Source organism: Neoarius graeffei, chromosome 22 (genome assembly GCF_027579695.1).
Source record: "Neoarius graeffei isolate fNeoGra1 chromosome 22, fNeoGra1.pri, whole genome shotgun sequence".
Classification (NCBI taxonomy): Eukaryota; Metazoa; Chordata; class Actinopteri; order Siluriformes; family Ariidae; genus Neoarius; species Neoarius graeffei.
This window is the reverse complement of record NC_083590.1, coordinates 28664238-28692051: the sequence shown is the minus strand read 5'-3', so window position 1 is coordinate 28692051 and position 27814 is coordinate 28664238. Positions and strand designations below refer to the sequence as shown.

General features: G+C 40.4%; 1 protein-coding gene across 1 annotated transcript in view; it reads left to right on the top strand.

Annotated features, from left to right (window-relative positions):
- The window catches only part of pip4p2 (phosphatidylinositol-4,5-bisphosphate 4-phosphatase 2), a 51425-nt gene extending 30380 nt beyond the window's left edge, over positions 1-21045 (top strand). Inside the window, exons 3-7 of the mRNA XM_060904721.1 lie at positions 7320-7426; positions 7622-7745; positions 11875-11927; positions 17492-17582; positions 19942-21045. Of these exons, the coding sequence (XP_060760704.1) occupies positions 7320-7426; positions 7622-7745; positions 11875-11927; positions 17492-17582; positions 19942-20085 (519 nt within the window). The 3' untranslated portion in view covers positions 20086-21045. The remainder of the gene's footprint in view (positions 1-7319; positions 7427-7621; positions 7746-11874; positions 11928-17491; positions 17583-19941) is intronic.
- The last annotated feature ends 6769 nt before the right edge of the window (positions 21046-27814 follow it).

Genomic DNA, 27814 nt, shown 5'->3' with positions numbered 1-27814 from the left:
CATTACTGCTCAACTCAGGCAATTACTAAAACCCGGGACGGGACGTCACCGGTTTTAGCAACAACCGCGGGGAGGTCACTGCCCAAGCAATATGTCATGTCCCATTCCATCCCAGGTTTTACCAACAACCCTCGGCTCATACTTCAGGAGAACTGGTGCAACTGAACTTGCTTTCCTTTTTTTTAAATAAATAAATAAATAAAATACTTGTAGTTTTCTTTTCCTTTAATTATTGGTACTGCACCCTCTTTCAGTACGGGCTTATAGCCAACGCTCAACAGATCAGAGGTCTCGTACGAGTCTTAAGTAAAATGTGCAGAGGAGAGACCACTTCATAGGCGCCCAATGTGCCCGTGAACTTCTTGCAAAACGCGTCCAAATCTTTGCAGTTTGAACATTCTTGGGCCATGAATGCAACGTAAATCCACCTTCTGTCATGTTGCTGCACCGCTAGCAACACATCTCCGTGGCATGGCGATAAATTAGCTCAAAATGGAGGATCGGAGTTGCAGTCAGCTGTGTTTTAGTGTAGTGGAAATGGCGATGAGACCGATTGACTTCCTGCTATGACGTTATGGACGTCAAGGTCATTCGCTCAGACCGCTACCTATATAAATCACTTTAATCGTAAAAATTACTATATTGCAGTCCTGGTTCTGTTGGATCTCAGCGCGGCCTTCGACACAGTGGACCACAACATCCTCCTTAACCGCCTCGAGGGGCGGGTGGGCATCAGTGGCACAGCACTACTCTGGTTTAAATCATATCTACTACACAGAACTTTCTCAGTCTCTATCGATCACTCTTCCTCTCCCTCAGCCTTGGTCTCATATGGTGTCCCACAAGGTTCCATTTTGGGCCCGGTGATCTTCTGTTTATACATGCTCCCCCTAGGTGACATAATTCGCCAACACAATGTTTCATTTCATTTTTATGCAGATGACACTCAGTTATACATACCATTAACATCAAAGGATTCCACCCAGTGTTTGTTGGACTGCCTGGATGCCATTAAGTGTTGGTTGACCAAGAACTTTCTCCAACTCAACGATTCTAAGACTGAGGTTATCATTTTTGGTCCCCCCAAATCAATCCCCTTTGTGACTTCTAGTTTATCTACCCTCTCACCTTTTGTGAAACCATACGCCAAAAGCCTTGGGGTCATCTTCGACTCCGAACTTTGTTTTAAGAGACAGATAAACTCAGTCATTAAAAACAGCTACCACCAACTCCGTCATTACCCGCCTTAAGCCCTCTCCATCATTCCAGGATTTAGAAACGATTATACATGCCTTTGTAACATCTCGCCTCGACTACTGTAACGCCCTATATTTTGGCCTCCCCCAGTCCCAGATAGCACGCTTACAGCTGGTGCAGAATGCTGCTGCTAGACTTTTAACTGGTACTAGGAAGCATGATCACATCACTCCTGTCCTCTCCTCTTTGCACTGGCTCCCCATATGTTTTAGAATTCAATTCAAAATACTACTTTTAGTTTTTAAGTTTTTACATGGTCAGGCCCCTTCCTACATTTCAGGCATGCTGCGACACCACTCTGCACCCAGGTCTCTCAGATCCACTAACCAAGGCCTCCTCCATGTTCCCCGGTCCCGTCTCATACATAAAGGTGACCGAGCCTTTGCAGTGGCAGCCCCACGTCTTTGGAATGGTTTGCCTCCAGACATCAGGCTCGCTCCCACTATCACTACTTTTAAATCTAGACTGAAAACACACTTTTACACCTTAGCCTTTGCTTCTTAGTGCTTAGCTTTCTTCTCTCCCTTAAGTCACTACCCTTTAACACTTATGTATCTAAATTGCTTTTTAACACTTATGTCTCATCTCATTATCTCTAGCCACTTTATCCTTCTACAGGGTCGCAGGCAAGCTGGAGCCTATCCCAGCTGACTACGGGCGAAAGGCGGGGTACACCCTGGACAAGTCGCCAGGTCATCACAGGGCTGACACATAGACACAGACAACCATTCACACTCACATTCACACCTACGGTCAATTTAGAGTCACCAGTTAACCTAACCTGCATGTCTTTGGACTGTGGGGGAAACCGGAGCACCCGGAGGAAACCCACGCGGACACGGGGAGAACATGCAAACTCCACACAGAAAGGCCCTCGCCGGCCACGGGGCTCGAACCCAGGACCTTCTCGCTGTGAGGCGACAGCGCTAACCACTACACCACCGTGCCGCCACACTTTTTATGTATCTTAATTATTTTATGCTTCATCTTCTTTTACTATGTGTTGGTCAGTGCTGTCAGTGTTTTGCCACTGTACACTGCGCCCAGTTGTCTTTGTCTATTGGAATGCTGCTAAAATGTTTTCTTACTATATGCTACTAATATGCTTTTATTGCTTTTATTTTCTTTATTTTAAAGAAAAGTAAAGTTTTTTTTTATTATTCTTTTCTTTTATTGCTTTTACTTGCTTTTATTTTATTTTCAGACACTGTACAGCACTTTGGTCAGTTTGCACTGTTTTTAAATGTGCTTTATAAATAAAATGTACTTACTTACTTACTATATTAGATTTATTGTTAATGCTTAAAACTATTCCTGTGCCATTCTTGAGGTCTCAAAGCATTTATAAACGAAAAGTAAGGCCATGGTTCTGCGTATATGCTTTAAAGTAACTTAGCAAACCATCTGGCGTAACAAAAATGAACTGACCTCACAAAGACAAAACAAAAGCGGCATATACTGGCTGATCAGACCAGTGACAAATCAAGGGGATGACATAACTGACATGAAAGATCTGATGTGCTTCAATGTGGAAATACAGAGGACCAAAACTGCTCCAAAGCACAAACAAACAAAATAATTATTATTTACAGATTTCAGCAAGCTATAAACTGACAAATATGCAATTATGGATCATCTTTTTTAGTATTTAAAGACATCTAGTACCTAAGAACAACTCGCGAAAATTTCATGCATCTAGCACGAATAGTTCAAAAGTAATGACTTACTGAACTTAGCATCTTTTTCTGTACCACTTGTTTTTACAGTAAAATCCAGGGTTTCCCATACATAGACCATTGTGTGGCGCAGCGCCACACAATGGATTCCTAGCGCCACACAATCAGACTCGCGATTTTGAAAAAAAAATCCGTTGCGTATCGTTCTGTTCATTCATAGTGCTCGCTCTTCTCGTTCACGCGCGCGTGCACACAGAGAGAGAGAGAGAGAGAGAGAGACGGAGAGGCATGTACACAGGCCTGCCGTTGCGCATATACCCGGACTGCAAGTAGGCCTGTTAGGCTAATTAAAAATAACACAGCCTTCCCGATTCACCTCCGACCCCTTATTTTAAAAGGTAGCCTACGTCGTGCTCGTGATGAGCTTTATCATAGCCTTCTTGGCTTACAGGAAACGGACATCCCTGAGTCAGGCTATAAACCAATTTTGATGCATACAGTAGCAGCTTGACGCGAGGAACCGGCCTTATTGCATTATCCCATTTAAGCAATCACTTCCCTTACGATAGGGCACTGGAGGGTTTTTTTTTTTTTTCAGGAAGCCACGCAGAATTAAATGTTCTGATAGGGCATGCAGGCTTTGCACCAATTAGGGTAATGCTTTTTCATTATTGTTAGTTGCCTTGGTGTTACCTTAAGTGGTTTCTTACATCTAATTATGATATTTTATTATTATTTTGTTGTTACATTATACTATTTATTTCATTTTAGTATTGGTTGAGGTAAGTGTTGAGTTCAGTATTTAAAATAAAAACCTCCAGCTTGTTTTTTGCAATTTATTCCTTGAATGTCAACTAAAGAATGATTGAAAGATTGCCGTCAAAAAACTAAGGTAAAAACCAGAGATGCACCGATTGACCGGCTGCCGGTCGGAATCGGCTGATTTTCACGTGATCGGCCATGACCGGCGACCGGCCGGTCAAAATTGAAATATGCCGATTTTCTGCCGATCAAAACTTGTGTATCACATAGAGATGAAAGTGGAAATACTCGTAATTCGCAACTAAAAAGACTGCAGCTACACTGGCAGCTTGAACATGCTTTCTAGTGCGATTGTGTTGCGCTTGCGCAGAACAGTGTCAGTCCTACACGCCTAACAAGCTCCGGCGCGTGTGCCTTTAACAACAACAAAATTCACTATATTTGGATATCCACATATAGTGAATTTTTTTTTTTTTTTTTTTGTGCCAGATATTGGATGTGAAAAGAAGAAAACATTTGTGGTTGTGTGAATTTCCCATTACAGGAATTAATACGTTAGCCTATTACCAAACATCTAGTTAGATTTGTACAAAGAGAGAGAAAAAAAATGCCTTTTTGTTTTACTACCTTGGTTGCACTTGATTCCATTGGAAATTACTCTACAAATGCACATTTGATAAAGATGATAGAATGGCTATGGTATAAGTATGACTGGAAATTATTTTTGTATTTTGATACTGAATGAAGAAATGGGTTGTTCCATAAGGCATAAGTTTTCAGATCTAAATAGGCTTATGAAAGTGTGTTCCATAGCAGTAGGCAAATAATATATGAGGGGGAAGTTATTTTTGTGCCAGATATTGGATGGGAAAAGAAAAAAATGTTTGTGTGAATTTCCTATTTCAGGAATTAATATGTTAATACCAAACATGAAGAAAGATTTTACAGAGAACAAGGTCTTTTTGTTTGTTTTCAACCTTTGAGGTGTTAAATTTATTACTGAAAATCTGGCAGAACGTTCTATTAAAGAAAAGATAAAAAGAAAATAGTCTTTGTGTGTGCTGTGAAGTGGTTTGAAAAAATGAAATCGGAATCGGCCAAAATCGGTATCGGCAGGTCACACTCCATGGGAAATCGGAATCGGCCCCAAAAATTGCAATCGGTGCATCTCAAGTAAAAACTAAACTTTAACTTCAATTTTGGTGAGTAATTTTCATAAATTTAAAAGACAGGTTTTCCACCAACATCAAGCCCAGCAAACTAATGGCCTGCCCTGTAATGTAAAGTTGGGTCGAGGAATGAAACCAGGCAGGGTTCTGGTAAAAATTGTTTTAGCTGTCTAGAGAACTTAAAAGAATTTAGATTGAACTGAATAATCTCAAATGCTTCTTGTAGCTTTAAAATAGTCCCAGCAGGTGACTCTGAAGAAAAATACTGTGTTTGAACACCGCCCGCTGTAAACACTTTGCATACACCCCAATGACCGACTCCACCGACCGCCACGACACCACCGCGCACGATTCCTTCATTGGCACAGTGGAGCACCACAAATTGCCACCTGGTCTGTGGGAAACACTGAAATCAGTGTCGCGGCCCATTTTTAAAGCCCCAATATCTCAACAACTAATAAAATATATAAGGCTGAAATTTGGTATGGTGTTTACTGGGAATAATAACATTAGTTTGTGAAAGTATGAAACAAATCGTAGATGGTCAGTCGGGAGGCCTCCAGTGATTTTCATATGGACTGACCCAGATAGAACTTGCGTGTCTCAAACTAAATAAATCATGGATATGTTGTATGAAATTAAGGACTAATGTGTCTTGATTTATCTGTGGGTGTGAAAGTATTAGGCTCTGAGAAACTAAAATGTGTTAATGCATAGGGGTTACTGACTTTTCATGTGGCTGTAGGTGTGGCCATCACACGAAGTCTTGCCCTTGCTTCAGTGGATAATCGCACCTGGATAGTGTAGATTTGTACTCAAGAACTGCTGTTTTAATCCTAAAGATTAGGACTCCTCATCTTCACAATATGATCATAACATCTTATATTGCTGTTTGTAGTTATAGTATACTGTTGTGGAAGAGTAATTATTATTAATAATCATAATGACACATCTAGTGTCACCTTGAGATTCCTCTCAAGGTTTCTTCCTCATGATATCTCGGAGTGTTTCCTTGCCACCGTCATGTCTGGCTTGCTCATTAGAGATCTGAAACTATATCTGTATTTCTGTAAAGCTGTATGATGCATTATGTTCACTCATCCCTTCTGGCCTTTTTATTCTTTCCTGATTTAATCTTATACATTAGGTCTGTTTTACTGTTAAAGCTCGGTCTGTCAAACTGACCTTATTTAGGATTTTTTTTTTTGGTAACAGTATAGTAGTTCTGTCTAGATTCAAATCCTAGGGATTTATATGGTGGATAAGCCACCAGAGCTCTGACTTAATGAGGTTACTTCCAGGATATGAACTAGGTGCCAGTGCTAGTTCGGATTTGGTTCAATTTGCGAACCTTGCAAGAACCGGTTTGCTTTTCTAGGGGACAGATACCCCTTTTCCACCAAATCAGTTCCAGGGCTGGTTCAGAGCCGGTGCTGGTTCACAACTCGTTCAACTTGCGAGCCAGCTGAGAACCAGTTTGCTTTTCCATATCTCGCGGTGCTAAGGGAAGCCATGTCATTACGTCACTGTATACGTCATTACGTCGCTGTATACGTCAGTTACGTCGCTACGTTTGCATAAACCTTGGTGTGAATATCGAAGCAAAAACAACGCGGAAGAAGCAGCAGCAACAACAACAATAATGGATGACTTCACGTTTGTACAGCTGCTGCTTCTCGTCGCTTAAAAATGGCGATCTTTCGCGGTCTTATTGTTATTGGTCTTAACAACTCCGCCCCCCCGCTGACGTAAGCGGTTCTTTCCTCTGGCCCAGCAGAGAGTTGGTGCTAGCCTGGAACCGGTTTTTCTGGCCCCAGAGCCAGTTCTTTGTCAGTGGAAACAGAAAAGCCGGTTCCAAACTAAGCACTGGCCCCGAACCAGCCCTGGAACTGCTTTGGTGGAAAAGGGGCAAGAGAGCCACCACAGAGCCACATAATTACATCTTCACTTTCCCAGCAACGCTAGCATCAAGCACAACAAAAATGATGGCGGACTATGTCCGCCTTTGTGGACTTTGAGAGTCTACATTGGCATCTGAGCGCAATTTTTGTTGGTCACGATAATCCCGCCCCCAGCCCCTGATGTAACCTGTTCTAGATTCTAGAGCAGCAAAGTGTTAGTGCCACTCTCAAACCTGTTTTCATAGCCAAGAGCCAGTTCTTTGGCCGTCAAATCACAAAGAACTGGTTCGAGATTCGGCACCAGTCCTCAAACTGCCTCGGTGGAAAAGGGGTAGGAGTCATTCTGGATATTTCCTGTAATGACGGAATTATTACGTGGTGCCGATGTTGGGAAATGCTTGTACACGTTTCAGAAGTCGTCAAATATTCTATGGGCAAAAGTGCTCATGTTCTCAGGTAAAGTGTGTTGTGAAAGAATGTTGGTAATTATTTAAAGATTAGTCTTTTCAGAACTAAAATTCTCACTCTTCCTATATTATATTTCCTTCTCATAGCCAATCAAAAACCCACCAGCTGGGAAAAAGTATGTCAGATGTCCCTGCAACTGCCTGCTAATTTGTAAAGACACATCTCGGAGGATAGGATGCCCTCGACCCAATTGGTAAGTGTGATGCAGGCTGTTGTCGTGCAATGAGATTCCAGGCAGGCGAAACCGGTACTGAGCTCTTTGGCATACAGGAAAATACAACTGGACAAGAGAATGAGATGGGTTTGTTTTAAACTGAATGTAATACAGAAGTCAGGGCGATGGGGGGGGGTGAGAGACAGTGACGTTATTTGTTTTTATGACCTACAGCAGACGGATTATCAACCTGAGCCCAGTGATGGTGATTCCAGAGGAGCAACCTGCACAGCCGGCGCTTCCTATTCAGCCTGAAGGCCTGCGTGTGGTGTGTGGTCACTGCGGCAACACGTTCCTCGTATGTGCAGTTCACCATTGTTTTAATCCTTTCCTATCCTGTTTCATCCCTTTATATCCCATCCTAACAGTCATGAACCACCCTATCGACTAATTCTCAATAATATGTTGACAGTTTGTTCCATTTTGAAGTTTAATTTTATTTATTATGCATTGGATTATACGAGTAATGTTATCTTTGACTAATAAACAGACAGCTTCAAGTTATAGTATGTAGAAATGTTTTGGTTAAAAATTAATCCAGGTCAAAAAATAAAAATAATAAAAATCATGTATCAGAGCTGCCATGAGTCCCCTTGGAAATCCTGTAATCGTAACTTTTATAATAGGGATGTAACAATATATCATGCAATGATAAATCTTGATTACATTTATGACGAATCAAACTGATGAAATGAAAAAAAATTAATCTGTTATTATCAGGTTGCATAATCTTTTTTGTTTTTCTTAGCTGTAATTGCATTGTTGAGACAGCAGATGGCACAGTAAGATACAATATCAGAATATGTCTTCGCCCTAGGCTGAAGTAACACAGCTCTAGCTCTAATGCCACAAAATAACAAGAAATCAAAGCTCTCTTTTTACAGACTGCCGAAAGCTAAAGAAAAAAAGTAAAGCAAATGGAGGTATGTTATGGATGGAGCGCCGTTATAATACAGTAGTTGAGATCCAAAGAATCGATGTAACAAATATTTAATAAAATATTTTGCTGCCCGTCACATCCACGCGTGTTCGCGTCTGGGTGCTCCAAACTCTGACTCGCACGTTTCCGCACACTGAGCAGTGCACATCTCAAAGACTGATTTACACGCACCTGTCCCAGATTCGAACAATCGATGCTTATGTATGTTATTTCAATAAATGTATTCTTTACAAAACTCATTTTTTCTATAGCGACATCCTGTGTTTTAATACAAGTTTTGGTCTGCTCTGAACAACTGTAAGCATACAGTGTAGTCGCACCGCAGAGTTAATTACAAGTCATTATAAAATGACAATAGCAGTGAGAAGAAGATGGACAATCGTGTAATTATTAACTGCATTTAATAAGAAGTAAACGAGAAGTGTTCAAAGAATAGAACAATGATTATCGTGCAACAAGCACAGTTCAGGTATAACGCATAACATGGCACGTTTTAGTCTTTTTGTTTTACTGAAAACATCTGTAAATTTCATGCGGGCGTGTAGTCGGATGAAATGAAGCATGTTTTGTAGATGCGTGACGTTCACCGCAGATGTATCGTTGCACCCAAGCCATCTTAACGCATTTTCAAGTCTTCCGAGTCGGAGATTGTTGAGTTCTCAAATGCAGCTGCATAAAGTTAAATGGAAATTTTGGGAGCCATGACCTGACCGTGTTATACAGTAGCTGTAATAGCAATCCGTATTATAATGGCGCTCCATTGTAGTAGAAATGTTCATAAGTTTATTAAGAAAAGGTCTATTTGTTATTACCTTTTTTCATTTTTTAATGAAAGGAATATTTTAGTTAATAGGCTGTTATATTTTACTCCAAGCTTTACAGATGTGTGTAAATTATTTTTTGGTTATTGAGAAAATGACACGAAAGATTTTTATTCTTTGAACAGCATGAATATTCAAGTTGATGGAGAATAGGAAAAAAAGTTTTCCTTTAATATTGTGGGGAAATCAAATCGTGAATCGAATTGAATCATGAATTGGGTGAATTATTACATGCCTAACTTGTAGTAACTGACAATTAGAGCTGTTGGGTTAAACTGGTAGGAGATTTTGAACACGCACATTGTACACCAGCTCAAGTTCTATGTCATAGCCAGCTAGCTCACTACCATTTCTCTTGGAAGACATTCTTTACCTGCAGCTAAGGCCAGTTAGCTTGCTGCTAGTGGCTCTGTGCTCATGTTGGCTGTTCTTACCAAATGACTACAGATAACTGCATCAATTCAGAGATCAAGTCAGCGATTCAGTAATCCACAAAACAGCCAATGTTAATGAGTTAACTGGTTATATAAAACGCACGCTTTTGTTAAATGATAGATTTTGTTTGTTTTTCCATTCACCTTCTCATTCTCCTGTATCGTGTTTTCTGTGACGGTCTCACTGATGTGCACAGTACAGCTGTTCTCTCTGTAATACTGAGGATGTTTAAATAACAGCAGCAGAGAATGATGTACGATGTATGCTACAGTACCAAATAATGTCTCAGGACACCAATCATATCTGTACTATTTAGGCATCCTAGGTAGTGTATCAAATGCGGTTTGGGATGCAGCCTTAAATTTTCAGTGATCTACGTACTGACTTGGTACTCTCAGCCAAGATTAATGGTCAAGAAGGGAGCAGCACAACCCATGTGATTAAAATATATCCTTTTTTTTTTTAATCCACATTCACTGGATATGAGCAATTGCACACTCTGATTGGCTACCCTACTATTAGGCTATCAGCTCATATACCATGAGTAGAGGAAAACCAAAATGGCGAAGCATGTTGCTGAACCAACCGAGGATGAAATAAAAACTACTCGAAAACAAAACCCACCAAAAATTATCAAGTATTTTAAAAGAAACAGAAATGGCTAAAAGAATGGTTTTTTTTGTTAATATCCCCTGTTTGACACTCCAACCCAGTTGGTGGTGGTCAAATCAAAGTCCTTCCCACGCCATGTGGCGCATAGGGTGGCGCCGATCTCCATTTCCGTAGCCCTCAGCCTCTCGCAATATTACATAGCTAGGGTTACAGTGGGGGGCGTGTCCTCTGGTAACCGTGAGAGTTTGACTCCTCACTCGCATCTGTATTGCAGCGTGCCTTGCCAGACAGCAGTAGGTACCATTTTTATGACGGTCTTTGGTACGACCCGACCGTGAGTAGAACTCGTGATCTCCCGATCAAGAGGCGGACACGCTAACCACTAGGCCGACTCGCAGCTAGTTGGTGGTGGTAATGCACCTTTTAAGTTGGTTTGCCAAAAGCCTAAAGAAGAAAACCCAAAAAAATACACAAAGCAATAAAATATGGAATAAAAGTATTTGATGGTAAGAACTTTTTTTTTTCCCAAGTATTATTATAGGATTTTTCACAAATTGCTACTGTCATTTCACCGGTTTGTTTACATTCTAAGCGGAAATTATTTTGTCAGGCGTTTTGTATAAAGTTTTTATTTATTGAATTTGCAAAAAATAAAAATGCTCTGTTTCTCAAAATCCAGTGAATGTGGATAGAATAAAACAGTTATTCCACTCAATCTCATCGTACATGGATTATAGCCAACTCGGTGCTACGCGCCTCGTCAGCAATCAGCTTATGTACGACTTGATTTCGTGGAATAACTGTTAAATAATTTACATCCCTCTACTTTCATTTTATCCTGTTTATCAGGTTGTATCATTTGTAAACCTTGCCAAAACAATGTGTTTGCTTTTGTAATCCTAGTGATGTGTCACACTGGCCTAATTAAATTCTGCTTGTCCAGATTTCTTCTCTCTTCACCGTGATATAACGCAGTAAATTAGATTTAGTGCAGGATGCACAAGTAGAAAATTAGAATCCCTCATTGCACTAGACGTGTTTTAAATGATCCTGTTATGCCTTTGGCCTTTAGGCTAGTGATGATGCTGCGACCCAGCCTTCCTCTGGTCTGCATGTTGATGATGCATCTGCTGCCCGCAAGGTCCTAATGCTCATAACACCGTGAATAACAAGACTGAATAAAAACAGCTAGTGCTGTGATACAAATGAGTTAAAATGAGCATGGCATAATTCTACCAATAACTAAAACCAACAATTTGCATTCTGCTCCACAAAGGCAACATGCAGGGACTGCTCACGTACATCTCTATTCTTTCCTGTTCCTGAATAATATATGCATGTATTTACTTCTGTTACCTCTATTATTCATTGTTGTTGTTGCATTTTGCCTTTGAGGTGTGTGTTACTTTAATTTATTTCTTTTCTATGTAAATTCAGCATTTGAATTATGTCGAGGCTACTTTAGATTTTGATTAAAAATCGGCTTTGTAACTCATTATACGGTATAAAGTGACCCAAGAATAACAGATCACCTTAACCCAATAGTAGAAGAGTATAACCCAATAGTATGTCATGTGTATGATTTTTGATTCTTGTTTGCTTTTGTGTCCTGCCCACAGTGGATGGAGCTCCGATTTAATACACTGGCCAAGTGTCCACATTGCAAAAAAATGTGAGTGAGTCATATTTATCACTTTCTGTTTAAGTAAGTCTCTGTAATGTCTTAAGGTTTTGTTTTGGGATCCTCAAGACCGGAGATGCAGTGTCCCCGGCATCCGATTCGCAATCCCTGAGACACTTTGACTAAAGTGTGACGCACATTTCTGGCATGAGGTCAGGCCCTGGCGCCACAGGGTAATGCAGAGAGGAAGAGTAAACATATCCAGGGTGGTAATGCCAGTAATATGATGCCCTGCACCCACTGCTCAGGCTGCCAGGATCTGCCAGAGTGACTGCTGTGGAGTGAGAGCAGATTCATGCTGCTGTAAAACACAGTCAGCGAAAATGAAAACGCGCATTTAGATGGCAGACGTCGGACAAAGTCCTGTTTGTTTGAAGGGGAAAAACGTAGACACGAGATTTATTCACTTCATGATGTAGTTCAGTGTTGTGGATATTGTCAGGTGTCAGTGCTTTGGTTTCTCATAGTAACTTTCCTCATGACTTAAAGTTAATTTTGAATCTTTCCACTTGCAGTTTCTCATAGGTGTTCCACTGTTTCCTTGACGCTTTGCTAGCAAACATCAACAAGTAAGGAATAACCCCCAACAAGACTGTACTGTTACAGGAAACTAATCCACGTCAGGTGATACGATGCAGCTCAACACAAAGCAGAGGGCCGATACCACCCCGAAATGGATAATTTTCCTGTAACTGCGCAGCTCAAAACCTGTTATTTCTCTTATACTACAGTGATATGGCACGGATTTAAAATCTGTAATTTATTGATGAACAAAATGGTTTTAACCATTTACATCTAATCTGGAATGTCCGCAAGACACGTTAGTTTCTTTGATTGCCTCTGTAAACAGTTGCTTCCCACCAGCCTCTCTTTATCTTTTTTTTCTATAGATGTTAATAAGGGGGCGGCACGGTGGTGTAGTGGTTAGCGCTGTCGCCTCACAGCAAGAAGGTCCGGGTTCGAGCCCCGTGGCCAGCGAGGGCCTTTCTGTGTGGAGTTTGCATGTTCTCCCCGTGTCCACGTGGGTTTCCTCCGGGTGCTCCGGTTTCCCCCACAGTCCAAAGACATGCAGGTTAGGTTAACTGGTGACACTAAATTGACCGTAGGTGTGAGTGTGAATGGTTGTCTGTGTCTATGTGTCAGCCCTGTGATGACCTGGTGACTTGTCCAGGGTGTACCCCGCCTTTCGCCCGTAGTCAGCTGGGATAGGCTCCAGCTTGCCTGCGACCCTGTAGAACAGGATAAAGCGGCTAGAGATAATGAGATGAGATGAGATGTTAATAAGGCCAAAAAAAAAAAGTTTTTCATGTTACTAAGAAACCAGAAATCATAAACTCTTCCATCTTGTTTTGGAAAACAGGGTCACAAAACCCCGACCTTCCATACATGTTAAATAAATGTCATATTTATGATTTATGCAATTTTCTTTGTTGGATAATAATTTTTTTATTTGTTTATTATTAGCCTTAGATTATGTAGCATGTCCGCTGTATACTGTACATCGAGCCCTTGGGAGTGAGCTGTTAGTATAGGAATAATAACATATTAGATACAAGCACATTACTCACATTATCAGGGATGCTGTTTTAGAAAACTAACACCTTATGATTAGAAAATTCAATAATGCAGTGGGATAAAAGTTGTTATTCTATCCACATTCACTGGATATGAGCAATCGTGTGCTCTGATTGGCTACTCAAGTACTAGGCTATCAGCTCATATACCATGAGTCGAGATAAACAAAATGGCGGAGCATGTTGCTGAACCAACCGAGGATGAAATAAAAACTCGACTTGAAAACAAAACCACAAAAAAGCAACAAAATATGGAATAAAAATATTTGATAAGAACGTTTTTTTTTTTCTCAAGAATTATTTTTATTATTATAGGATTTTTCACAAATTGCTCCTGTCATTTCGCCAGTTTTACATTCTTCATCTTTTAAGCATTAAAATTTGTTGAATTTTTTTTTTTTTTTAAGACTGGTTCAAAAGCTCAAAGAAGTTTGGAAATTACAGAACTGAAATGCCCAAGGAAGAATTAAATAAATGTCTAAAGCTGTTCTATACCTCAGCAAGACAGCACTTTTTCTATTTAAAAAAAAAAACACCAAAGTCAATTCGTGCAGCCATTGATAGATTTTTAAGAATTCCGCCTCGGTAGAAATGATTTTGCTGGACGTTTTGTATAAAGTTTTTATTTATTGAATTTGCAAAAAGTGAAAATAAAAATGCTGTTTCTCAAAATCCAGTGAATGTGGATAGACTAAAACAGTTATTCCACTCAATCTCGTTGTACATGGCTTATAGCCAACTCGGCTATCGGCTCATGTACGACTCGATTTCGTGAATACCTTTAATTATTTTTTTCGCGGTCCAGTTTCCATCAAATCATGCAGTCTGATTGGGTCGCAAGTGGTCCGGAATCCTACGATCCGGACCCCGGTTACAGACCTTTGGCGGCTCGCTTGTGCACAACAAACAACATGGTAGCAATTTTTGTCAAGATTGTATTTTCACATTTCTCAGTATAATAGCATTAATTTTACAGCATGGATAGTGATAACGACAGTGTCCACAGTGAAAGTGAGTTTTACTACCCTGATGAAGAAATAAAAGAGAACGTTTCAGGAGAAAGCTGAAAACGTGCTTGTAGCAGGTTTATTTTAAATATGGTTTTCCCTTTCAGGCGCTCTCGTTTTCTGTTAGAATTTGGTAAAGAAAAAAAAAGTATATTATTTACCAGCTTAAGGCCGGTCCATATCGTGAAATACTGTGACCTCAGCCCAGAGGCCTCGGTCAGTATTTTCAAGACCGAGGTCACGGTATTTCATGATACGGACCTCCCAGCTGGTAATTTTATGGAGTTGAAGGATTCTAGCTGAACACATTTTTGTGATTTTAGACCCTGAGCCAAAACGCTTTAACTCTCAAGGAAGTCAAAACCAATGCTTTTAGTTGGTATTTTGGGGTAAAATCTCAACTGTGGTGCAAGTCTTAAAATGTCGTCTTCCCCCCCTGATTAAAAAAAAAAAAAATTTGTACCACTACTTGACAAAGGGATAAGCACGTTAAACCACCTGCTTTGTTATGACTTTAAATGGGGGTTTCAGAATCAGTCATGTGAGTGCCATGTGAAGTATTAGCACAACCCAGCAGGGGCAGGAGGGAGCCATGTGACCTGCAGCAAAGTCTGATTACAGGCATTTACAAAAGAGCCAGTTTCTTTTCAACCACTTCGTTTGATCTGGTTTTACTGCCAACTAACCAACTGAGTAAATGTGGCACTTCATGTTTGAATTAAATGTCCTTATGTCTCAAAGCAGCAAAATACTGAACATGTCGTCATATGTATTATTTTTAGTGTGTAAATGTACAATTTGCTCTGGAAAGAACTGGGTGTGTAAAACCTATGTGAAAGGTAAACGGTCATAGCAGCTGCTTAAAAAAAAATAGGAATTTTAATTTTTAGACAAATGTGTGAATAAAAACTATTTATTCGCAACCATTAGAGCAGGGGTGTCAAACATGCGGCCCGCACAAAGATTCAAAACATCAGCCCTTACCACGAAATGCAATTCTCCATCCATCCACTAGGTGGTGACAACCTCATCTCATCTCATTATCTCTAGCCGCTTTATCCTGTTCTACAGGGTTGCAGGCAAGCTGGAGCCTATCCCAGCTGACTACGGGCGAAAGGCGGGGTACACCCTGGACAAGTCGCCAGGTCATCACAGGGCTGGTGACAACCTATTTGAAGTAAACAGCAAGTCATTTGTGACTCAAAAATCGTGAGTTAGCTTCTCGATGTCAAAGAAAAGGAAAGTTGATTAAAAAGTCGAAGCTTTCAGGAAAAGTGGACGAAAGCCTGCTTGTTTTGGGAAGTTAAGCGTAAACCAATTTTAGTTTTCTCACAGCTCTGCTCACTGAATCTCTCTCGCGCGCGCGCGCGCGCACTTTTTACTGCCACATAATTTTTGAATGGTGAGGACAGGCAAGTTCTTAGATTGAATGAATGTAAATTGTTAACTGCATTTATTTCAATTAATGTTAATAATTCTACTGTTACATGTTAAAAACATCAAACAAAACACACTGGAATATTTAACAATTACTACACAACATCGAGTCGTACATGAGCTGATAGCCGACGAGACACGTAGCGCTGAGCTGGCTATAAGCCATGTACGACAAGATTGAGTGGAGTAACTGTTTTATTCTATCCACATTCACTGAACTTTGAGAAACAGCTTTTTATTTTTTGCAAATTCAGTAAATAAAAACTTTATACAAAACGTCCGACAAAATCATTTCCACTTGGGGTGTCGTGGCTCAGGTGGCTTAGGCACCATACCCTAAATCCGGGGACCCGGATTTGATTCCGACCCGAGGTCATTTCCCGATCCCTCCCCGTCTCTCTCTCTCTCTCTCTCTCTCTCTCTCTCTCCTGCTCATTTCCTGTCTCTACACTGTCCTATCCAATAAAGGTGAAAAAAAGCCCCCAAAAAAATCTTAAAATCATTTCCACTTAGGCAGACTTTTTAAAAACCGATCAATGGCTACACAAATTGACTTTAGTGGGTTGGGTTTGTTTTTTGTTTTTTTGGGGTAGAAAGTGCCATCTTGCTGTCGTGCCGAGGTATAGAACAGCTTTAGACATTTGATTTAATTCTTCCTTGGACATTTCCGTGATTGTAATTTTCAAACTTCCTTGAGCTTTTGAACCAGTCTGAAAAAAATTCAACAAATTTTAATGCTTAAAGATGAAGAAAGTAAACAAACCAGCGACAGGAGCAATTTGTGAAAAATGCGATGATAATTCTTGAAAAATAAAAAGATATGCTCTGACTATCAAATACTTTTATTCCATATTTTATTGCTTATTTTGTATTTTTGTGGGTTTTGCTTTCAAGTAGTTTTTATTTCGCCTTCGGTTCAGCACGCTCCTCCATTTTATTTTTCTCTACTCACAGTATATGAGTTGATAGCCTAGTAGTAGAGTAGCTAATCAGAGTGCGCGATTGCTCATATCCAGTGAATGTGGATAGAATAAAGTTGAATATGCTGGGAATGAATGAATGAGAAATGTATGGAAATGGAATTTTAAGGCCGTTCCTACTGAAACTGAATGAAGTTTTTACTGCCACGCTGGTGATAATGGGCCGTTTATAGCCTGTTGACATATTGAATGTGAATTGTTGACTGCACTCATTTTTATGTTTCAGATATCAAACAAAAAGTTAGAAATGAATGGGAAATTAGCCTTGTCGTTATTTTATTGATTCTCAATGAAAGTGTTCAAGACTTATTGAAGAAACTAATAATTTTGCTGTGCAGATTTCATGGTTGCGCTTTTTATAAATGGATGTTCAGTGATCATGTGGCCCTCGATGACGCAGAAATGTAGCAATGTGGCCCTCAGTGAAAAATGAGTTTGACACCCCTGCATTAAAGCAAAATAATCCACTTAAATTTTTAATAGTATTTTGGCTCACTCAAGGCACAGACCTTCTGCTTTGCTCTAAACCTGATCCCGTGTGTTGGTTTTGTCTCCAGCTCTTCTGTTGGCAGTGCTCTACCCAGGAGACGCTGCTGTGCCTACATCACCGTAGGAATGATCTGCATTTTCATTGGAATTGGACTAACAGTAAGTACTGATCCAACTACAATACTCCTTTTATCTACTATGGGCCAGATTTACTAATGGATTGTGGCAAGCACAAACACTCTTGGCGTTAAAAATCTACTGTTGGGATTTACTAAAGCCGCGCAGTGAAAATGTAGCAATGAAAAGATGTGGATGAAGTTAATTTTGCTGCTGGCCTCATTGCATACGCCACAAAAAAGCATGCCTTTGATTTTGAGATTTTGAGAGTGACACCATGATGTGTGTACAGCAGAGATCGAGTGAGCGCGCAGGCAGAGTCGAGTGCACACACAATGGGTTTTTGTTTGCTCTGATTAATATTTAATTTTTAAAATATAATGTGCTTGCGAAAGTCGCACTGCTCACTCAGGAACGAGGCACAAAAATAAGTGTCCGCGTGCATGGAAGAAGGGAGAGACTTTCTCCACTTGTGTTAACTTATCTGGAATGACAGAGGAAGATGAAATCAGAACATGGGTTGCCAAAGCTTGGTATTCTGTATCTGTTTTCATCCGTGTGCTAATTTGCACTGCTCTTAGTCGATCACATTGGTCATTATTAAAATGACCTGACTGCATCTGTGTTCGTTAATTTGGCATTGTTACTAGATCACCCAGCCCTGTGATAGGGGTGTACATAGCCTCTTGCACCAAGTCAACTGGGATTTGGCTTCAGCTTCCCCTGTGACCCTGACAAATAAGCGCTAATGATAACGAATGGATGGATAATGGATCAGAAGAAGAAACCTTTGTCACATGCACACTTCAAGCACAGTGAAAATCATCCTCCGCATTTAACCCATCTGAAGCAGTGAACACGCACGTGCATACGCACTCAGAGCAGTGGGCAGCCACACAGGGAGCAGCCAGGGGTCAGGTACCTTGCTCAAGGGCACCTCGGCCCCAAGGCCGCCCCACGTTAACCTAACCTGCATGTCTTTGGACTGTGGGGGAAACCGGAGCACCCAGAGGAAACCCACGCAGACACGGGGAGAACATGCAAACTCCACACAGAAAGGCCCTCGCCGGCCACTGGGCTCGAACCCGGACCTTCTTGCTGTGAGGCGACAGCGCTAACCACTACATCACAGATCACCCACAGAATCTGCCACTCCCATCTGGGTGCTTTCTTTTTTTGGGGGGGATTGTGGTCTCACACTGATTTGCCCTGCTTAGTAAATCTGGCCCTGTCTGAACCATCCAACCCACCTTCCAAACTGGAATTGGGCTTTCGGTCATTTCTTTGAACTGTTCTTTTTCTGGGGACGAATGATTGTTGTAAGACCAGTGAGAATTTGGATCTTCTTCCTGACCTTGCCAAAGTGTCTCCGCCTCTCAGTAACTTATCAAACAAACCCTTTTTTATGTTGTGCACAGCTGTAGTCAGCCATGATCACTAACAGGAAGTTAAGAGGACTTGGCTTTGGCAAGTTAAGACATTTCAGAACTTTCAGTATTATTGAATTAATAATCTAAGTGGGCGAATGTATGCTTTTGGCCCGTCGTAAAATCCAAAATAAATTAGAACTTGTGCACCAGTTCAAGTTTTTTTTCCTATTAAAGTTGTCGGTTTTGTTATTTGGTATAATCATTCTGCCACAAAGGACAGTTCAAAGAAATCACTGAAATCCCTATATTGCCATGGCATTCATGTCCACGATGAGTGTATGTAAACGTGTATATATTTCTTTAAGTTATTCCATGAAATCGAGTCGTACATGAGCTGAAGTTGGCTGTAAGTCATGTACGATGACGAGATTGAGTGGAATAACGGTTTTATTCTATCTACATTCACTGGATTTTGAGAAGCAGAGCATTTTTGTTTTTTTGCAAATTGGATAAATAAAAACTTTATACAAAACGTCCAATAAAATCATTTCTGCTTAGAATGTAAGCAAATCGGTGAAATGACAGAAATGCTGTAATAATTCTTGAAAAAAATGAGACGTTCTTACCATCAAATATTTTTTTTGGGGGGGGGGTTGATTTCGAGTAGTTTTTATTTCGTCCTCGGTTGGTTCAGCAGCATGCTCTGCCATTTTGTTTTTCTCTACTCACTGTATATGAGCTGATAGCCTAGTAGTAGAGTAACCAATCAGAGCGTGCGATTGCTCATATCCAGTAAACATGGGGAGATATAATAAAAATAAATAATCTCCAGAGGTTTGTCACGGTTTTGGTTCTCCATGTCCCGGATGTAGCACGTATGAAAAATACGAGTGGCGTATTTCCCAGTAAAACACTCGTGTCCATAAAAAATAAATAATTTATATGATGATGTGTACCTTATTCTGTGCATGCACATGTGTGGGTTTTTTGTTTTGGTGGTGTTTTTTTTGTTTTTTCTTCTGCCCCCTCAGGTTGGAACCCAGGATTTTGCCAGCAGGTACCATGCTACCTACGTGTCATGGGCCTTTGCATATCTGATCGGTCTTATCTGCCTGGTACGGGCCTGCTACTGGGGAGCAATTAGAGTCAGCTATCCAGAGAACACCTTCGCATAGATTAAGTCTCCATGATTTGTTCATTTAACCCTTTTAGGATTTAATTTTATCCTTATTTTAACAGGTGTACACTTGACTGGTCATTCTATGTAGGCAAGCTGTAATCGAGGCTGGAAATTTACGCATAATATTCTGATTGGATGTAAAATTATATTTAAGTTGTCTGATCAAAATTTTAAAATCTGATATCAGCATTGGGAAATATTTTAATCAGTTGGAAAGATTAAAGTTTGGTACATGCGCCTCGTGGATTGTTGTAACTCCTACTGGTTTGTGTGTGTGTGTGTGTGTGTGTGTTGCGTTTTGTTAACAACTTGACCAAAATGATCAATATGTCCATTGCACTACAGTTTTATGCAAAATCCTGTTCTTTTTGCTGCTAGTTGTCAGCTGTAAAAAGCTGCAAGTTGTTAAGTATTAAAAGCTGCCCACACTAAACAAGGTACTGTGTTAATCTTACATCTTATTCGTACCAACATCTGTGTTCCTATCTCTTAGGGAAGAAAATTTATCACTGCTCTCGATTCCATATTGCTGGAGCCGCTCAAATGTACCGTGAGATTATTGCGGCTTTTCAGAGTAATTAAAAATGGCATGCTTGCAAATTTCAAAGCTTATAATTTGACTCCAGTGGGATTTTAAATGTTTTGCATGGTATTAGTTTGTACCACAGCTCAGTGTTTCTCCGTCAACGAAAGGTCAATGTGGAAGTGTTAGGCCCTAATGTCCAGACTTCATCTTTATCCGTAGAATGGAAACGCCTCCGCTTCCTTGTTTACGCTAATATCACTCTAGTTCCCGGACTGATGACTGGGCACAACTGTAGTTATTCATCTTGTTCTGAATGTGAAAAGCAAGTTTCTTTGTACATAGTTTATTCATCGCACCAAGACTAACTTAAGTTGGAGTATGGCTTGGGTCTTTTTAAAAATGGTAATTTATCAATAAAATAAAAATGAACTCCTGCCTGTCAGAGTCTTTTTTTTTTTTTTTTTTTTTCTTGTCCATTTTTAAAAATCTTTTCTAAGGAATGTGCCAGAATTATTACCAAGAAATAAAGCTTAAACCATGCCAAAGATCTCATCTCATTAGCCGCTTTATCCTTCTACAGGGTCGCAGGCAAGCTGGAGCCTATCCCAGCTGACTACGGGTGAAAGGCAGGGTACACCCTGGACAAGTCGCCAGGTCATCACAGGGCTGACACATAGACACAGACAACCATTCACACTCACATTCACACCTACGGTCAATTTAGAGTCACCAGTTAACCTAACCTGCATGTCTTTGGACTGTGGGGGAAACCGGAGCACCCGGAGGAAACCTACGCGGACACGGGGAGAACATGCAAACTCCACACAGAAAGGCCCTCGCCCTCGAACCCGGACCTTCTTGCTGTGAGGCGACAGCGCTAACCACTACACCACCATGCCGCCCTCATGTCAAAGATATATATTTTAAATAATGCAAGCAACTTTTTTTGTGTGTGTGCTGTCAGTTCCCAAGGGTCTCTGTTGCTGCTTTCAACCACACCCTGGTTCCTGTCTATTTAAGGTTATAAAATATGTAAAATCATCTGTTACCAAGTGGGGGGGGGGGAACCAAGCCTTGGTAGTGGTCCTGCACAAGTCAGGTAATGAATGCTTAATCAATAAATAAATAAACAGTTGGCAGTATGTTTAAAGGTTCTGACTGCAAAGTTGAATTCTGGGCAAAAATGTTTTCCATCTATAGATGTTGGAGTTTCAAGATGTTTCACTACGCACAAACACGCACCATGTATCTTGTGTGTAAATGTTTTCCTGAGATAAAAAGCATCCCGCGTTTTACGATTCCGGAGATCTCCGAAGCAAGTGAGGAGCAAGATCCTGTGACCACTATAAAGCATGTTTGACCTACTTTTAACCAAAACAAGTCAGCATGGGCAAACATGGTGGACTCTGCTCTCCCGCCAGCTAAAAAGAAAAGGAAAATGTGAAAGCGAATCTGCTAGAAAGCACGCCAGAAAAGCGATAGAAATCAAAAGGTTGTCAGCAAGAATTTTTGTGAAGGGACAGATCGACCGCTGGAATCGACTGAAGGATGAAACGGGCACAAAATCTGACGAAGAATGTGCAGCGCTTGGCTTGGTGAGTCTGAGTAGAAGTTTTGAGAAATAATGTTTTGATCTTACAGAGAAAGAAATGATGACACAAAAGCAGTAATGGAGAAAAGATATAGTCGTCTTTTGTTTCACAGATCTGTTCACGAATGTCAACCACAAATTACATCCCTGCGACTCGGAACTCTCCAAGGTCGATGCAGAGTCAAAATGTTTTCTGCACGTCTCCATCTTGGTGTGACGCAGTTCCATAGTTATGCTAATTAGTTAAAGTTCCTCGCGTTCGGCTGTTTCGGTAGGGCCAGTTGAAATTGAAAACTGACATCCTCAAGAATTAGCTAAACTATGCAATTCCAAAAGGGTCATCTTTGGGCCCATTTTCCCACTCCATCACCATCCTCCTTACTGTATGGGAACAGTGTGGACATGAGGGTCCAAATACTAGTAAATGCCCAACTGTTTCAGATATCGGAACCTTATTACTTGTGATTAAAGATACTGACTGCACTTTTAAAAAAAAAATGTGATGTTTAATCACATTTGGACCCTCATGTCCACACTGTGGCACAGAAAGGCCCTCGTCAGCCACGGGGCTCGAACCCGGACCTTCTTGCTGTGAGGCGACAGCGCTAACCACTACACCACTGTGCCACCCTCATGCCAAAGAGTCATAATGAAAACATTATGACTCTGCATCGACCTCGGAGAGTTCCGATTTTCATTTTTTTGATGGTGTAAAATTTCTGTTTACCTCAAGAGGGAGGAAAATGATCCCAAAATGGAGGAAAGCGACCCTCAGGACATCAAAATGATCACATCTCATCCGCATGATATTCTTCTTGCGGAACAAAGGGAAATGTCATGCACAATTTTTTTTTTTTAAGTGCAGTCAGTATCTTTAATCACAAGTAATAAGGTTCCGATATCTGAAACAGTTGAGCATTTGCTAGTATTTGGACTCTCATGTCCACACTGCTCCCATATAGTAAGGAGGATGGTGATGGAGTGGGAAAATGGGCCCAAAGATGACCCTTTTGGAATTGCATAGTTTAGCTAATTCTTGTGGATGTCAGTTTTCAATTTCAACTGTTAAATGCCAATTTCATAAGTCATTTGGAAGTGTTCCAAGAAAGAAGTCATTCCTGAGAGCATCTCCTGAAATACAGCACTTGAACTTCATCATGTTTCATTAAAACAGCTGGCATTGTGATGAAACCAAAAGTAGCTAATACTAGAAAGATATTGGGTAGAGTGAGTACTTCCACCAAGCCACATATTTGGATTTGCATCAAAATCTGATCAATTGTTCCTTGGCCCATAGTCCATTTTCCCCAAAATTTTGTCAAAAGCTGTTCAATACAATTTGAGTTACGTTGGGAACAGATAAACAAACAGAGGAGAAAACATAATCTCCTCAAAAGTAATAAAGTAAAAATGTACATTTTGGGTGGTTTTATGGCTTATGATTTGGGACTCTGTGAAGACTGACGACATCATTAAGTCTGTTAAGTACCAGGATATTTTAGGCCAAAACTTGAGATCTATTCCTGGGAAAGAGTTTGTAAAAGCTTCAACTCAAATTCCTAGTGTGATTGGTCAAATCATACACCTGTGAATTTGTCGTTTCGAAAAACCGAGTACAATTAGATAAGATTGACTCATGACTTATCAATACGGCTGTAGTCAAGACTGCCATTGTCAAGGCAAAGACAAGTCCAAAACCAGGACTAGGTGAGACTGAGTCTTAAAGGGTTCAAGACCACATCACGCTTGAGTCCAAATAAAAGCGAGACCAAGACAAGTTTCAGACTGAAAACCATCAACTTCAAGACCAAGCATTCAGCTAGTTGGCTTCATTCGTGCATTGCACCAGTGATTATACTGTTTTCAAAAATTATTTCTCGTCAAAGTTTATGCATGTGAAAAGACAAAGACAAGTCTAAGTGCCAATAATTCCAAGACTGGACAGTAATCCTGCAGCCCTACTTATCAGTGTAAATATTTTCCATTCATTATCTGTAGCCGCTTATCCTGTTCTACAGGGTTGCAGGCAAGCTGGAGCCTATCCCAGCTGACTATAGGCAAAAGGCAGGGTACACCCTGGACAAGTCGCCAGGTCATCACAGGGCTGACACATAGACAAACAACCATTCACACTTACAGTCAATTTAAAGCCATCATTTAGCCTAACCTGCATGTCTTTGGACTGTGGAGGAAACCCACGCAGACACAGGGACAATATGCAAACTCCACACAGAAAGGCCCTCACCAGCCGCTGGGCTTGAACTCAGGACCTTCTTGCTGTGAGGCGACAGTGCTAACCACTACACCACCGTGCTGCCCCGTGTAAATATTTTAATTGAGAATAAAGTTACACACTGAAGTTAAACATGTTTGTGGCATGTGTCCTTTCAATTACAGCATTCTCAGGTCATATTTCTGAAGAGATGATCCGAGAGACCGAGCTGTTTTATCATAGCAGCTAACATATACAGACAAAGCACAGGACTATAAGTGAGACCCTGCCAACCACTGGCACACCAGTAAAATTTAGACATTTCAATCATTTCTTTATTATTATTATTATTATTATTATTAACACACACTTTTAATAAGTCCTCTCAATGAAGTCATGCCATTTAGAGATAGACAAACTACTGGTATACCACAGTCATTCCTTTAGCATGTGTAAGTGCATATAAATTACACAAGAAGGTAAAGAGTGACATGCCATGGTCTAAGTGTTTAACCTCCCTCCCCCTGTCCAGTCAAAATGCTGTTCGTTATGGCCGCTGTGTGCCTTACACATTCACAGGGTGGCAGTGTTGCCTCATCAAAGATCAACACTTACTGTAATACTGATCCCATCCTAAAGAATGAACTGGTATTCAGCGGATTTGAAGAGCTCTACACATCCTGTGACCAAGCCACAGGACTTGATTTAAGGGGCGCATGCTAGAAGCAACCCCTTTTCCGTGTCTTTTGGCTTTGGGTTATTGTTGATTTTACTGATTAACTTGCACTGGATGTACTGGGAGTACAGTATTTCATTAGTAATTCAGTGAAATGTTTTATCAAACCTTTCTTCTTTTCCTTTTCAAGAAAGTTCACCAGTCTTCTTGGCACTACAAAGTATTCACCATTAACTTGAGTGATTAACCAGTATAAGAACCACTGCATTGGGACTGGGATTAAAAAAAAAATCTTGAGAAAGGGAAATTTTTTACTTTCATGAGGGCAGGAGTGGGTAGGACTGGTCAAAATTGCTGCAGGAGCAGGAAGGACTTGCCAAACTTTCTGTGGGAAAAGTCAGGATTGGTCAGGAGTATCTGCTGGAGAAGTCAGCATTGGTCAAACCATCTGCATGAGTTGGTGGGACTGCTCAAACTTTCTGTGGGAGCATGTAGGTGGGGCATACGTTCTGCAGCAGTGCATGGGATTAGTCAAAGCTTCTGCAGGAGCGGGTGGGATTCATTTTAGGTTTATTATCTTAAACTATTAATTAAGCTACAATATGGAGGGTGGTTCCTGTGTAGCAAGAATATATGTATTTGGATTTATATTTATTTTGTGTGTATATATTTATACTTTTTTAAACAATATGACCAAAGTTGAGTCATCCACTCACCGGCCACTTTAATAGGAAGTTGTTCTTGATTCTAAGATTCCTGTTCTTGGCTGGCAGGAGTGGAACCCAATGTGGTCTTCAGAGAGGCTTTTGCATGCTGAGATGCTTTTCTGCTCACCACGGTTGTAAAGAGTTGCTATGAGTTACTGTATCCTTCCTGGCAGCTTGAACCAATCTGTGCCGAGTTTCCCAAAAGCATCGTACCACAAAGATCATCGTTAAATGGTAGAGCGAGTAGCACAATGAACACTCTCTCTCCTAGTTAAGATGCTCTTAGTCTTAAGAGGCTTTTGGGAAACCCACCACTGGCCATTTTCCTCTGACCTCTCTTATCAACAAGATGTTTCCACCCACAGAACTGTCACTCACTCAGTGTTTTTTTTTTCCACACCATCCTGTGAAAATCCCAGGAGATCAGCAGTTTCTGAAATACTCAAACCAGTCCATCTGGCTTAAACCAACACAGTGAAAGTCACACTTTGAGATTACGATTTCTCCCATTCTGATGTTTGAACATTAAAAAGTGAAGCTCTTGATTTGTATCTGCATGATTTGATGCATTGTGCTGCTGTCAAAGGATCGGCTGATTAAAGAACTGCATAAAACAGCAGGTGGATGGGTGTATGTCCACGTGCGACGATTAATCTGTCTACACCAGAATTATGACACAATAGACATGGTGACTATAGCCTTATCTTTATTCACAATGGACAATCTACATAAAATACAGCAACTGTAGTGAATCTTTATACAGAAACTGCAGAAGGATGAACTTGTGGTCATCAGGGTTGAAAAAGTCACAAGTACTGCTACATAAGGAAGCACTTATATAATAGTGCTGAAACGTACACAGCCCAACTACAACCATACAGGACATTGCAGATCACACTCACTGTAGCACTGAGTCACAGGTTAATGAGGCTGATCAGTGAATGCCAGCACTGTGATCATTTTAATCAGATTACTTTTTTAGTACACTGACAGGGACACTGAGATACACTGCAACATGTTGATCCCCTGGAGTTTTATTTCTGTTTAATCACTTTTATTGCACAGATGAAACCAAATGATATGGAATAGCAATTAAACAAAGAAAGTTCTATCTTTATAGAACTTATTAATCGCTGACTATAATTTCCCACTGGGGCAGGAAATGAGTGCTTTATTAAAGGAAGCTTATAGATGAAAGATATTTTTAATTGTAAAACAAACTTGTGATGTGTTACTTGTGCCTGTTTAGAGTAACAACAATTTTTACCTTTTCAGATAGAATAGATCTAGAATATTCCAATAAATTAGTCATTTCTAACATTTCAAAATTCACAAAGGTTTTATTAATAAGCATACCTTGTTTCACTTATACACTACCATTCAAAAGTTTGGGGTCACTTTGAAATTTCCTTATTTTTGAAAGAAAAGCACTGTTCTTTTCGATGAAGATCACTTTAAACTAATCAGAAATACACTCTATACATTGCTAATGTGGTAAATGACTATTCTAGCTAAATTCTACTAAATGTCTGGTTTTTGGTGCAATATCTCCACAGGTGTATAGAGGCCCATTTCCAGCAACTCTCACTCCAGTGTTCTAATGGTACAATGTGTTTGCTCATTGCCTCAGAAGGCTAATGGATGATTAGAAAACCCTTGTACAATCATGTTAGCACAGCTGAAAACAGTTGAGCTCTTTAGAGAAGCTATAAAACTGACCTTCCTTTGAGCAGATTGAGTTTCTGGAGCATCACATTTGTGGGGTCGATTAAACGCTCAAAATGGCCAGAAAAATGTCTTGACTATATTTTCTATTCATTTTACAACTTATGGTGGGAAATAAAAGTGTGACTTTTCATGCTAAACACAAAATTGTCTTGGTGACCCCAAACTTTTGAACGGTATTATATGTATTCCTTGGCTGGATTTAAATAAAAATGGTTCCGTGCTCTCGGTTTGTAATTTTTTAACTCTAATTTGCTTATTCTCCAATTTCCTAGCTAGCTCCAGTT